Source organism: Ixodes scapularis, unplaced genomic scaffold, assembly GCF_016920785.2.
Source record: "Ixodes scapularis isolate PalLabHiFi unplaced genomic scaffold, ASM1692078v2 PGA_scaffold0__279_contigs__length_252992795, whole genome shotgun sequence".
In the NCBI taxonomy this organism is placed as follows: domain Eukaryota; kingdom Metazoa; phylum Arthropoda; class Arachnida; order Ixodida; family Ixodidae; genus Ixodes; species Ixodes scapularis.
The window spans coordinates 1,442,008-1,456,356 of NW_024609835.1; the positions used below are offsets into that span (position 1 = coordinate 1,442,008).

The 14,349-nt window shown below is 48.4% G+C and overlaps 1 protein-coding gene and 1 non-coding gene across 2 annotated transcripts in view; both read left to right on the forward strand.

Moving 5' to 3' along the window:
• The window catches only part of LOC8036409 (dynein heavy chain, cytoplasmic), a 167,826-nt gene that overhangs the window by 64,469 nt on the left and 89,008 nt on the right, over positions 1 to 14,349 (forward strand). Inside the window, exons 31-41 of the mRNA XM_029983821.4 lie at positions 367 to 552; positions 1,657 to 1,857; positions 2,510 to 2,792; positions 5,416 to 5,516; positions 6,024 to 6,174; positions 6,911 to 7,148; positions 8,510 to 8,696; positions 9,185 to 9,397; positions 10,040 to 10,192; positions 11,428 to 11,513; positions 12,081 to 12,237. Coding sequence (XP_029839681.2) covers positions 367 to 552; positions 1,657 to 1,857; positions 2,510 to 2,792; positions 5,416 to 5,516; positions 6,024 to 6,174; positions 6,911 to 7,148; positions 8,510 to 8,696; positions 9,185 to 9,397; positions 10,040 to 10,192; positions 11,428 to 11,513; positions 12,081 to 12,237 — 1,956 coding nt within the window. The remainder of the gene's footprint in view (positions 1 to 366; positions 553 to 1,656; positions 1,858 to 2,509; positions 2,793 to 5,415; positions 5,517 to 6,023; positions 6,175 to 6,910; positions 7,149 to 8,509; positions 8,697 to 9,184; positions 9,398 to 10,039; positions 10,193 to 11,427; positions 11,514 to 12,080; positions 12,238 to 14,349) is intronic.
• Trnap-agg lies at positions 13,321 to 13,402 on the forward strand. Its single transcript has one exon. It is a non-coding gene; the product is annotated as a tRNA-Pro (tRNA).

Sequence of the window (14,349 nt, forward strand, 5' to 3'; positions counted from 1 at the left end):
AACTTCCCTTTATTCAAACAAATTTTCGGTCCCCCTCGAGTTTGAATTAACGAGATTCGACTGAACTTCGTTAAGCTTGTAATATGGATGCAGGCATTACGCATCTCTTGAAAACTTTTAGGTTATTTTGATCAGCTGAAATGTAGAGCTTTCAAATTTTTTATTTTGGTAAGCTAGAACATTTAAAAGATTTGAAGCCTTCCAAGCTTATGTTCAGCTTCATTGCCAGCTTGTACCTGGTTTGTCTTTCAAGTAAGAGGGGAGAGCGTAAAGAGTGGCCCGTAAATTTTAGTCTGAATCACCCCAGTAAATGTGACCTGGCACAGAAAATATTAATGCCGGCATTCTTTTTTACGCGTGTCGCAGATGACGTTCAGCACACCGGTTTCTATAGCAGAGAACCCCAAGATCAATGAGTGGCTGAGCCTTGTGGAGAAGGAGATGAGGGTGACCCTGGCCAAGAGGTTGGCCTCTGCTGTGGCCGAGAGTGCGCCCTTCAAGCAGGGTACCATCAACCAGGAGGACTATATGGCATGGACCGACCGCTACCAGGTTCGTGTGTCCACGCTGTCTCCTGTGCTTCTAATTTGCTTGTGCTCGATGAAACTCCATCGTGACCTTGCTGGCTCACCTGCCTTGTTACATTTGTGGGCGCCACGAAGCACGCGGAGTTGGAGCAGATCTCCCATCATGTGTGCTTCTTGGGGAGCCTGCTTTTCGGAAACAACAGTGCCTCACTAGTAGGCCCATACAGTAACATATTGCTTTAATTTTCGCTCGAGGCAAATGGTGTGGTCACTTTCAAAAGCAAATTGCAGCAAAATAAATATGATTCGTTTTAGTCAAGAATCTTCTTGCATTAAATGTTTTGCAGAAAAAAAAATTATGACGCATAAATTAGTAGTTAAGCTTATGAGACTTCGGTCTTCACCGTGACAACTTGACATTCGTGCGACGTTGTGAAACCTTTTCAATTTGGTTCCGTTGAACAAAGCTTTGGGGGTTTAAAATAAAATGCGTTTTGAAGCGTAAAGCTATTTGAGAGGTTTTATAACAATTTGTCGTTAGTTGCCTAGACAGTGGGGGTTTAGTCCGCTGGAGTATGGTGGCATTGGAAGCCACTGTAGATGAGAAATTTAGCCAGCACAGTACAACTGCTAGCCTGGGGTCTTTAATGTGAATCACGCTGCAGCGATACATGACTGCACGCCAGTACAATGCTCATCCAGATCAATGTGGGCAGGGGTGGGGACTCAACCTAGGGTCCCTGGGTTCTGCGGTGCTAGTGCTCCACGTGCTCCTAGCTGCGTTGCATTTGCAAACTCTGCCACTGATTGCATACTACGGTACAATGAATTTAAGCCGAGATTGGGGCAGGAGAAAATAATTTTTGACAGTAGTAGATGGTGTCTGCGTGCTCTTTTCTCTACCACTGTGAAAAATTGTCCCCCCCCCCCTCTTCCATCGCCCCCCCACTTCCCCCTTCCCCTCCCCCTTATATTTGTGCCTGGCACTGACTGTTTTTGTTAAGAGATTGTATACCTGGCACTTCTTTATTGTGCTTTTTAAACACCGTGGAAGATGAAGAACCTGCTGTGGTTTTTCTACAACTTTCTTTGTGTTGACACTGTCGCTCTGCCACTCACTCCTTTCCAGAGCCAGATAGTGGTTCTGGCAGCCCAAATCTCGTGGTCCGAAGACGTGGAGGCCGCGCTCCAGGCGATGGACAAGGCCCCTCAGGGCGGAGCAGGGCCGCTGGAGGAAGTGCTACGCTCGGTGGAGCACACGCTCAACGTCCTCGCCGACTCCGTGCTCCAAGAACAGCCACCCCTGCGCCGCAAGAAGCTGGAACACCTGGTCGGTGACATTGTAGTGCTCTGTGCGTGGACAATCGTTTTTGTACTCTGCTGAGGTCGGGTTAGCAGCTGTGAGCGTTGGCGAAGCGGTTCATTTGGCGTTTCACCCACTGCTCAATTCGGTGTTTTTAAACCCTCAACCGTAGTCGACATGTCCCGTGGGGAGTGTATGTGCGAGACCTATATGACCTCAGTGGCTTCCATGATGGCGATAGCCAGCTCTGAATTTTATTCAAAATCGTTTTTTTTAGATTGTGAAAAAAAAAAAAAAAATATTACCTCCATTATCGTGATGAACCTAAAAAGTACAGTATGTGTCGTGCATGTATTATGCATGCGTTATGACTTGGATGCACTGCATACGCGACACTGTAATGATATCCGTGTTCATCAAAATAGTCGAGACAAACACCCGGTTAAATCAATGTTTTACAAAAAAGTGTTTTGAATGAATAATGATGATGCTACGTGCTGCTTTGTCATGTTGTCAAGATTATGAAACTATATATGGGTGCTCCTGTAAACCTTTGGACAGTGTCAAGATTGCACTCGTGTATCTCGAGTGGCAAATGGAGTATGCTGTTGGGTCTTTATTGCGCAACCGTACTGTAGCCCCGCTCTCTGGATCCAGATGTTTCCTTTCTCCTTTGCAGATCACGGAGTTTGTGCACAAGCGGGACGTGACGCGCTCCCTGCTGCGCAGCGGGGTGAAGGGCCCCCGGGACTTCCAGTGGCTGAGCCAGATGCGCTTCTACTTCGACCCGAGGCAGGGGGAGGTGCTGCGGCAGCTCTCCATCCACATGGCCAACGCCCGCTTCAGCTACGGCTTCGAGTACCTGGGCGTTCAGGACAAGCTGGTGCAGACGCCCCTCACGGACCGCTGCTACCTCACCATGACCCAGGCGCTGGAGGCTCGCCTGGGTGGCTCACCCTTCGGTGAGTGGTGGCGCTCGCGGAGCTGGGCCAAGAGTTGTTCTACGTCGCCCACACATTGCCCCCTGTTGACCTAACATACTGTGTTTACTCGCATAATGAACACACCTTTTTTTCTCGAAAAATTGACACATATTTGGGGGTGCGTTCATTACGCGGGGTAAAATTTTTGCATTTACACACTTTGTGCAAACGTATTAGGTGCCAATATGACACGGCAAGGTACTGTGGCACGTCTCCACTGAGGGAGGCGCACCCATGGCTGGACGGGGGTGCGCCACACTAGCCATACTTTGTAAACTACGAACCTTTTAGGGTGCTTTCGGCGTGCCTTTTTCCGAAGGAAAAGAGCCCTTCGAAGTTTACTCAACACGGAGAGCAACTCAACCGTTCTTAGGCCAAACCACTTTCATGATTTCACTGTCCAAAAGCGGACCACAGACGACGGTGTGTTTGTTGACATCAATGCATTCGATAGGCGAAGAGTGTCCGGGGGGCAATTCCTCGACCCAAGCTTCGTCAAGTGTGTGCGCCGCTCAGTTGAACGGTTGATCACTTTTGCAACTACGCATTTGAAGCCATTACGAGAGCGGCTTGGCTTGGCCTCACCGCTTGGCTGCAAAAGAAAATGGGCTTGGTTGCTAGCTAAATTGGACACAATTCAAGACTCGCGGATCCGAAAAGTGGAGGTGCGTCAGCCGCGAAGACTCTGCTGTTTTCGGTAAAATAAATGTGAACTAGGAGCTTTATGTGCCAGACCTATGAAGGGCATCTGGCACACCCAAGTGGAGGCCCGATGATTAATTTGGACCACCTGGGGATCTTGTGTTGTGTAACAGAGATGTCGGTTACACGGCGCCTTCGCGGCAGTAAGCCAGCGTCGAATTGCAGGGACCGCTGTCAAGATTCCAACTTGAAGTGCAAGCTGGGGCCGCAGTGGTGCAAACGTCATTGGATGTTGTGCCAAACTACATTGGTGAAAATTTCGGAGCAGACGACACTTGCGCTTTTCTTCGTTTGCCTGCCGTTGCATAGAGGATTACGTAACCTTTTGGACCATGTGGTTCGATGTGACGTGGACATGACTCTGACGACACTAGATCAATGTTGCCAGTCACAACCAAAGTTTCAATTTCGGTATCTGGTGATGTTTAAATTAAGATTACAGAAATAATATTCCACATTTCGCAAATCTGAAGACTTAGGGCTGTTTAGTAGTGCATTGGGAAATGGAATCGCTTGTAAGCCTAAAATTTTTGGAATTGAGCGGAGTTGCCCTTTAATTTGGAAAACCGAGTAAGGTGGGCAATGATCGCCGGCAACTTCATGCTTTCGACCCTCAAAAATTTTTCAGCGAAGGAACGGTGTGTGAAGGTCATTACATAAGACAACTCTTGCGGACGCGACCAAATGCCCGCTCGTGTCATTCTCACGTTTAAACAAATCTAAAATGTTACTCTGGACCAAAAAGTTTTTTTCTCAAGTTGCAGCATTTCGTGTGTGAAATAAAAATTTTGACTGTATCCTTGTGGCGTTGCGAGTGCAAGATGCTCGGGTGTTTGCGTTGCAGCGGAGAAACACTATTCTGAAATGCTTTTGCGTAGCGTGCGCTAATGCAAGCGCTAAATTTTGCGCTGGCATGCGCTTAGATTGCGTAGGTTATTCTAAAACTCCCTATTAAGGTAAGGCCAGTTGGAGTAGAATAAACATAAACACAAGGAAAAGACCATACACACTTCTGTCAAATATTTGGTGAAGTAGGAAGGAAAAAGAACAGAATATTTTCATCATGTGGAGTTCATAGTAGAGCTGGAGGAGAAAGAAAATTCAGTTGTTAGTTGAGTGGTGTGCATGGTCTTTTCTTTGTGTGTATGTTTATTCTAATTCAGCTGGCCTTACCTGAAGTATGAACCAGCTAGCTCAGCTTAGGTTCTGTTGAGGTCTTGGGGGAGTCCAATGGAATGTCATGGAAACGAAATGGAAAAGTCCAATACAACGTTTATTGACAGGTTTCGGAGGGTTGAGGAGTGTGTTTCCGTGCTGAAGTAGCGTCTTTTGTACATGTGGATGCACACGACGAAGGCACACAGTTATGCAGACTTGCATTTCTTGATTACTACAGGTGTGCAATCCGTACCTTCTTCAGTGTCTTGTGTTGCAGCGGGTAGAAGGAGAATCAAAAGGAGAGGTGTATGCACGGTAAAGTAGGAAACATAGCGACGCACGTCGATGGCTCCTTTTGCACCACTTTCTCTTCCCCTGTCAGGTTCTGTTTAGGTCCCATTGCATGAGGCACTTATAGGCTGGTTCGCACAAGCCCGTTCACTTACGTTGCATTAATAAAGCTTACATACAAGTCACTGGTACACCTCTGTTTCTTATTAAGCGTGGCTACCACTGCAAGGAGATGGCCTCCTTCTCTTCGGTGCTTTAGCATAATGTGCATTAACATAATTCGAGTCAACATCCACGGTCAGCAAAGTCCAGGGAGGTTCGTAAAGAGAGCTTCACTTTAAAAGACGGGAAAGTTGCGTTTCAGAGAAAGCCCCCGTGCACCAACTGGGTGTAGGATTTGTTGTGTCGAAGGAGCTTTTCTAAAGCTTGAGTGGGTTGCTTCTCTTGCCAGGTCCTGCCGGCACAGGCAAGACGGAGTCTGTCAAGGCCCTGGGACATCAGCTGGGCCGCTTTGTGTTGGTGTTCAACTGCGACGAAACCTTTGACTTTCAGGTGCCCCCACATTGTTTTCCCTACAAGTCTCAAATCGGGCAGCTTCCTCTTTCGGCTGCAGTCTGTGTATTGCAATACTAGTCACGATACATTTGTAATAACATTTTGACATTTTGATTGGCTTTTAATAATGCGTGTTGTTGGAAGAGAAGTAGAATAATATGTTGCTTTTTGCAACATTTATATGGGTAGGGATGTAGTGAAATGCTTGGTGTGAATCTGGAATGAAATCATAAAAATTGCAGAATGAAATGTTCAAATCCTGTCGGATTTTATCTAAAACTAAAGTGAATAACATACTTTCGCTTGGTAGTTGTACAAGAAAAAATCCGACTCAATTTCAGCACAGTCTTGCACTGCATTAACTTTGGTTTTGAGTTGAAACTAACCTACTTCTCATTTTAAAACCTATGCCTTTTATAAAAAAAAATAATTGGGGAACCTTTTTTATTTTTTTGACAAGTGGGGCTTGTTTGTTAACACATTATTGTTTGCGCACATTTTTAGGCCATGGGCCGTATTTTCGTGGGCCTCTGCCAAGTGGGAGCCTGGGGCTGCTTTGACGAATTCAACCGTCTGGAAGAGCGAATGCTTTCGGCAGTCTCGCAGCAGATCCAGATGATCCAAGAGACGCTGCGCAGCCGGGAAAGTGGCAAAGGTACGGAGTGCGCATCTTGGTGCTCACATTGGCTTGGCAAGAGGCGGTGGTTTTTGTATCATTTGAGGATCAGCGTTTATCACCAGACCTCAGTTTCAATTTACACCATGCTTAATTGAGCCCCAAAGCTCTTCATTTGGTGATGCCATTTAGCTACTGCCAGCAGAAGTGCGAGAAACTAACATCTACTTGCATTTGGAAAAAGCAGTGTTGCAGCGTATTCGGCATGTTCCAGGTAAAGTGGGAAAGTTCCAGAAGCATGACTAAATAGTGGAAGAAGTCACCTAAGATGACTGAAGTGACGACCGATTTTCACCGAGAGGCTCTGACGAAGTCAAGATGATCTTGGCAAAACGCCGTCCGCATTTCCGAGCATGGTTGAGATAACCTGAACACAAGATCCAAAAATCTGTTCCCTCGGTTGTCGCATCACAGTTTACTGCTCCGCACAATAGTTGCAACTGATCAACATTGTTTTGTTACGAATCCGTCGAAGGGGCTCACCGTCATAAGTAGTAGAAAGTTCACAGCACAGATAAAACCGTGCGATAATCAAGTTATAATAAACCTGAGAGCAAAAAAAAAAAAAAAAAAATACTGACAACTAATTTTGGCATTTTATGGGACGGAGACGTTGGTTGCGGTTGTCCGTTTCTCTATTTCATCCTGGTCTCGAGTTTACTCTGGAATTAGTTGACCAGCTTGCCTGTGTTTCTCCCCTTTCTGATGCCTTCAGAGCAACTGGTGGTAGAGCTGATTGGGAAGCAGGTGCGCCTGAATCCGGACATGGCCATCTTTATCACCATGAACCCGGGCTATGCCGGGCGTTCCAACCTGCCGGACAACCTGAAGAAGCTGTTCCGCTCGCTCGCCATGACCACCCCGGACCGGCAGCTCATCGCCCAGGTCATGCTCTTCTCCCAGGGCTTCCGCACCGCGGAGAAGCTCGCCTCCAAGATCGTCCCCTTTTTCAAGTACACCGCTTTGTCTCTTCTCTCGTGCCTTCCTAGACGTCTACAGTAAACTGCAATGTGGTTGTATTGATTGCGCATTAACTGTGTTGCGTGTGGGCAGCTGGCTTCAAAATTGTGTATACTACTCACCATAGCAGTAGTTGGATGAGATATGTTGTAGACAGGCACAGGCTTGTGGTAAGCGTTAGGTGCTTTCAAACTGATCGAGTTACATGCGGAGAGCCTCCTTTAAAACTCATGTTTGTACTAAGTGTTTATGAGTAAAGTTGCAACAGGAGCTTTAGTTGTATGCTATTACAGCCTCCCCTCCCCCCTTCTTTTGACATAGATCTGTGTCTTTCTCTGCACTTGGAAGGGGGTGCAAAGTTGGGTGTCAATTTTTCGGAAACTTGGTCACAGAAGTGACGTCTCTCGAGGCGTAGACCAATGACGCGGCGAGCGTGCTGTAGCATCAACCACAGGCGCCGTCGGCTTCTTTTTTTGTTTCTTTGTGACAACTGGTTGCTTTCTTTGTGTTCGCACCAATGACGTGGCAAACATGCTATTGTGTCGGCCACGGAGGTGCCCCTGGCTCCTTTCATCCGTGTGTGCGTCTTCCCCAAAATCCTTTCTATTGTGCATTTGAAATGGCCGGTAGCGCGCCCACGTTTTCTCCGTCGACTTACTTGGCACGCAATTCCTCGTACGTGCCTCAATAATAGCGGCAGGGGGCTTCAGAATTGCCTCTACTGGACACCTTTAGAAACCAGAATGCCACTTTCGTTGCTTTTATGCACGACAGCTTTGGTCTGCTACTTGTGTCCACAACTGGACCTACGACTCCCGGCGGGTCGTGCATCGACTTGATGTTCCACAAACATTTGGAGGGCTTGCAATGCACCAGACTCGTCTACTACTTCTCGTACCATCCTCCTATGCTCACTGTTCTTTGATTTCTGTCGCTGTAAATACTTATCTAATTTCTACATAAACATTGCCTTCATATATCACCCCCCTCTCATTTCTTGTGCCACCCACACAATTTATGCAGCATAGTACACCTATGCACCGACCAATTTTTCTTTTCCGCGTTAAGAACAAGTAGCTTGTTCTTGTTTAGCTTGTGGTGCAGACCTTTTCCATGAGATGCACGAAGGGTAGAGCTTTTTGTCTCGGTGAAGGGTTCCTTTTTGCGAAGTTTTCCAATATATCATGACACGTCTTCATGAATGAGTGTCACCTCTTGTCTTCGACTCATCTTCATAGCTGCACGTGCTCCCAGCTTTTACTTGTTATGAGCATCGGATGTAACTGTCCAGTCTCTATTGGCCACACACCCTACGCGTGTCGGGGGTTCAGTCTTGCACTTCTTTGTTTTGCAGGCTGTGCAACGAGCAGCTGTCGAACCAGTCGCACTATGACTTTGGGCTGCGTGCACTGAAGAGCGTTCTGGTGAGCGCTGGCAACATCAAGCGTGACCGCATTCAGCGCATCAAGGACGAACTCAAGGAGAGGGGAGAGCAGGCTCTCGAAGAGAACACCATTGCCGAAGGGCTGCCGGAACAAGAGGTGGGAAAACATTCGTCGGAAATGCCATCTTTTCCTTCGGAGAAGCTGCGCAGTATGTTTATACTAATCACATATAGGTTGCTCTTCCCAGATGCTTTGTTGGGATTCTGTCTCAATTGTCTCGTCGGAGTAGTGCTCATGGTGTGGAAACTCTGCTAATTTGTCGGAGCGTTAAGGTGTGAAGACGTGGATGAACTGGGGGAGTTTTTCCTTAGAGCGAGTTTCAAGCAGAGTCGTCCAGTTTTCGGGTATTTATACCGGCAAGAGGGAGTGGCCATTGTATGGCGGAGTTTATAACCACCGAGGCGAAGCCATTACAAGTGTTCCAATGTGCGTTTACCACTTGGACGGCTGCTTTGGGGTCCAATTTTTGAATATTCTTGGTTTTGGCGTCCCTCGAGGAAAGTCCTTACCTTTTCACTCTCGAGGGAAGCTACCATCTCGCTTTGTGCTCGATGCGGCATTCATTGGTCGTGCCGTCCCCCCAGATTTTGATCCAAAGCGTGTGCGAGACGATGGTGCCCAAGCTGGTGGCGGAGGACATCCCGCTGCTCTTCTCGCTGCTCTCGGACGTCTTCCCGGGGGTGTCGTACACCCGGGCCGAGATGCGCAGCCTCAAGGAGCACATTGTCAAGGTCTGCCAGGAGATGTACCTGGTGGCGGGCGAGGGGGAGGAGCAGGGAGGCACCTGGATGGAGAAGGTGAGGGCACACCTTGCTGCTGGCACCCGGGCCACTTTCAGGAAATGGAGCTGTCGGGACGACAAATTCCTCTTGGGGTACGGTGTGTTTAGTGACCTGTGCTAGTTGTACTTTAATCATTCACTCCTGCTTTGGCTCAACAACTGGCAGTATTGAAATAACTACCATGCATTGAAAGTGGTCTTGAAATGGCAGCAAATGACATCCCAAGAGCTAGCCTGTCGGACTGTTGGATGTTGCAATCCTGGCGGTTGTTCGTATCAGTTGTGGCAGAAAAGATGAGTGAATGCATGTGTTGCTGTCCTCTTGACGCTCCCACTCCTTGCTGCAGAAGCTTCCGTAAACTCTTGAGCTGAGAGGGAGCTACGGCGGAATGGGTGTCTGTCGTGTTCACCTCTGTTCTGCCGCTGCCACGATCGTGGCAGATAACTGCGTGACACTTGTGTGACAAGGGCGAAAATCAAGGGGCCATATTTGAGGATGTAGTATACATACCGGTTGAATACCTGCTACGGTAATAAGCGAGTAATGACAGCAAAAAAGCTTTCTTTACTCGCTGTCACTACTCGCAGTAATGAGGGCTTTTTTGTGATAGTTCTTTTTGCCACTTGTGAGCCTGGTTTGTGTGTTGGTTTTGTGCAGGTGCTTCAGCTGTACCAGATCTCCCAGCTGAACCACGGCCTGATGATGGTTGGCCCGAGCGGAAGCGGCAAATCGACCGCCTGGAAGGTGCTGCTCAAGGCCCTCGAACGCCTGGAGGGCGTCGAGGGAGTTGCCCACGTCATTGACCCCAAGGTGGGCCATGCATTACTTGCTGACACCATGTTGCGTTATGATCGGGGCTACTGGCGGGTATTTGCTGGCGCGTATTTGCTGGCGCGTATTTGCTGGCGGGTATTTGCTGGCGGGTATTTGCTGGCGGGTATTTGCTGGCGGGCATTTGCTGGCGGGCATTTGCTGGCGGGCATTTGCTGGCGGGCATTTGCTGGCGGGCATTTGCTGGCGGGCATTTGCTGGCGGGCATTTGCTGGCGGGCATTTGCTGGCGGGCATTTGCTGGCGGGCATTTGCTGGCGGGCATTTGCTGGCGGGCGTTTGCTGGCGGGCGTTTGCTGGCGGGCGTTTGCTGGCGGGCACTTGCTGGCGGGCACTTGCTGGCGGGCACTTGCTGGCGGGCAATTTCTGGCGGGCATTTGCTGGCGGGCATTTGCTGGCGGGCATTTGCTGGCGGGCATTTTCTGGCGGGCATTTGCTGGCGGGCATTTGCTGGCGGGCATTTTCTGGCGGGCATTTTCTGGCGGGCATTTTCTGGCGGGCATTTTCTGGCGGGCATTTTCTGGCGGGCATTTTCTGGCGGGCATTTTCTGGCGGGCATTTGCTGGCGGGCATTTGCTGGCGGGCATTTGCTGGCGGGCATTTGCTGGCGGGCATTTGCTTGCGGGCATTTGCTGGCGGGCATTCGCTGGCGGGCATTCGCTGGCGGGCATTCGCTGGCGGGCATTCGCTGGCGGGCATTCGCTGGCGGGCATTCGCTGGCGGGCATTCGCTGGCGGGCATTCGCTGGCGGGCATTCGCTGGCGGGCATTCGCTGGCGGGCATTCGCTGGCTTGTATTTGCTGGCTTGTATTTGCTGGCTTGTATTTGCTGGCTTGTATTTGCTGGCTTGTATTTGCTGGCTTGTATTCGCTGGCTTGTATTCGCTGGCTTGTATTCGCTGGCTTGTATTCGCTGGCGGGTGTTTGCTGGCGGGTGTTTGCTGGCGGGTGTTTGCTGGCGGGTGTTTGCTGGCGGGTGTTTGCTGGCGGGTGTTTGCTGGCGGGTGTTTGCTGGCGGGTGTTTGCTGGCGGGTGTTTGCTGGCGGGTGTTTGCTGGCGGGTGTTTGCTGGCGGGTGTTTGCTGGCGGGTGTTTGCTGGCGGGTGTTGGCTGGCGGGTGTTGGCTGGCGGGTGTTGGCTGGCGGGTGTTTGCTGGTGGGTACTCGTTGGGGACTTCAGAGTAATTCTAGCACCCTTTTCCTTTCCTACACATCCAGGCCATTTCCAAAGAGGCCCTGTACGGAGTCCTGGACCCCAACACGCGTGAATGGACAGACGGACTCTTCACTCACATCCTCAGAAAGTGAGTGGGACCCTGATTGTGCTTGCCCTTGTTTCTCTTATTTCTTTTTTTTTTTTTGCAGCCAGTGTTTCTGTTGGTTTGGGTGCATTACATCTCCTATGCTGCTATCTCGGTTCATTGATATGCTAAGGGCATTGGCCTATCTTTTCTTTTAATTGTTATAAGCATCTTTGAACTACAGTGAAGCATTAAGTTGAGCTAGTTGGTACATAATAATAAAATGGTAAACGGTATATTTTGGGGTCTGGCTAAAAAGTGATCTGGCTAAGAAAATGTAAGCCTTTATGTTGCATGCTCTCCTTGTTTTTTCGCTAAGCATTGTTTTATTTCTTTTCATCCCTCGATAACATGTTTTATGTATTTGAAAGGTTGGATTTCAATCTTGCTTTGTCATGTATATCTTGACATTGCTGAATTGTATTTAGTGTGCGCCTTATTTCTTGACCTCCTTTCATGGTGGTCGTTTGCCTCGCTAAATTTCATCCCCTTGCACAGCGTCGTTTTGTTTTTGTAAGTAAATCGAGGCTGAGAAGGAGAGGGTCACTTGGTGTCTGTGCGTCTGCGTAGGATCATCGACAATGTGCGTGGGGAGATCAACAAGCGGCAGTGGATCATCTTTGACGGAGACGTGGACCCAGAGTGGGTGGAGAACCTCAACAGCGTCCTGGATGACAACAAGCTGCTCACCCTGCCCAACGGGGAGCGCCTCAGCCTACCCCCCAACGTGAGACTGCCCCTGCGCTTGCCTCATTGCGGCCACCTTATCGGTCCGGACATTACTGGCTCGTCTGGCGGCGTACACTTTCGTTAGCGATTTCAGGGATACTGCGATCTCGACTTCACAGCTTTTATAGTTTGTGGCATCTTCTAACAGTGGCAGAGCAACTGCTATTGTGACAGTTGGCTCATTAATTCAAACTCAGGGAAGCCACGAATTTCGTTTTGAATTATCGGATGTTTCAATTATCAGAAATTTATTTCAATATGATAAGAGATAAAATCATGATTTGTTATATGAATCGTTTCCCACACAAAGCAGATATTTGACGATTTCCTCTACACAGGCTTACTAATCATAAGCAGGTATATCCTATGCCACACATAAAAAATTGGTGCAATGTATAAGAATAGTTATTTACCCTTCAAAAATGTTGCCTATCGTGGACTGTTTAAACAGCGCATGACACCTCAAACAAAATTAAAAATGCGATACAACAATTTTCGTACTTTGCGCAAATACCGCTTGGAACGAATCCCTAATCTTAATGACCTGTAAAACGTGCATTCGTTTTTTACCACACGCAACAGAAGTCGCAAAAAAATTAAGGAAAAACGGGCAGCAGTCTTTTTTTCAACTCGCAACCAAAACAAACGGCCACATGATCTGGAGCCGATTATATGCCACCATTGTTAATCATAGCCAAGCGCTGGGGTTGGCAAAGCACATGACATGAAAAATGACTGCATCTCCACGTGGTGAATGATGTTGATTGGGGCGAAGCTCTGGTGGTGCTTGTCTGCGTAAACGCTTAACCGCAGCATGCCGAGCCTTTCGTTCGTTTTCATCCATGTCAGAAAAAGAATGTGTGGTATGGAACGTGGTTATATACACATTTGAGCATTTGACCACAGGGCCCTCTCGTCTATAAACGTCGAGCCAATGCATGCAAAGTTTAACACGATTATATACACATTTGACTGCAGCGCCCTCTCCTGTATATACGTAGAGCGGCTACATGCAATGTTTCATGCATGACATCCCCAGCTCTTGAGTTACTACCACATCTTGGAGCTCCCTACTCGTCGCGCAGTCGTGGCCGAGTGGTTAAGGCGATGGACTAGGAATCCATTAGGGTCTCTTCGTACAGGTTTGAATCCTGTCGACTGCGCAAACATTTTTCTAGTCTTTTTCATCATTTTTTTTTCTTTTGCCTTACACGAGCACGTGAGCTCACGAGCACGGACACCAGTAAGATCGATGTGAGCACGGACGCTGGACAAGGCTAGACCCTAAGGAGCTTCGCTCCTAAAAGTTGTGTATTGTGGACTGTTAGTCTCATTGAGGTCGCTTCTTTTGCAGCACCGGTGCGCTGCGGAAAAGCAGCACTCGCGGAAGTGAGCTTTGCGGGTATTGCTTCTCCGCAGTGCACCAGTGCTCGGAAAGAAGCACACTCAGCAGGGACAAAAGAACAAAAAGTATGACTAAGGCAAAAACACTGTTCGTGTTAAGCGCCTTATAAGTACATAGAAAACATAGCAGGACGACCAAAATTTTGAAATATGTTTGAATTAACCGAAAGTATGAAATATTAGAGTGAATTATCTTGAGCCTACTTTACAAAGTTGCAGCCCCTGGCCAGGACCAAGGAGATCTTTTCAGCTTCCGAATAGAGGGATCTGAAATGTTTCAATTTCGAGGAGCACAGATTGTTTTTTTATTAGTGTCCGATTTTGGTCTCTGCATTGATGCCTCAAAGCAGTGCAGAACCCACAGACTTGGTAAACAACGCTGCATATACTGTATTCTGAGGCTAAAAGGCCGGTGGGAGCTACAAGCACATCGGACCGGCTGTATGTCTTGCCTTTCGCCACGTGATTACTCTCCCGCCCTTTCCCCCAAGCATAGAGGGGCCAGGCGATGAAAGGCAAGCTGTTGATTGGTCTGGCAGACTCCCACCGCTTTTTTGGCTGGAGAGTGAAAATAGTACAGAGTCCACAATGGATGGCTCGTATCTGTTAAATTAATACTAGGACACTTTACTTCAAGGCTGGGGTGGTCCAGGAAATTTGAGAGCACCCCTTTGGTGCTATCCTGGGGAACCTGGTAGGAAAGCCC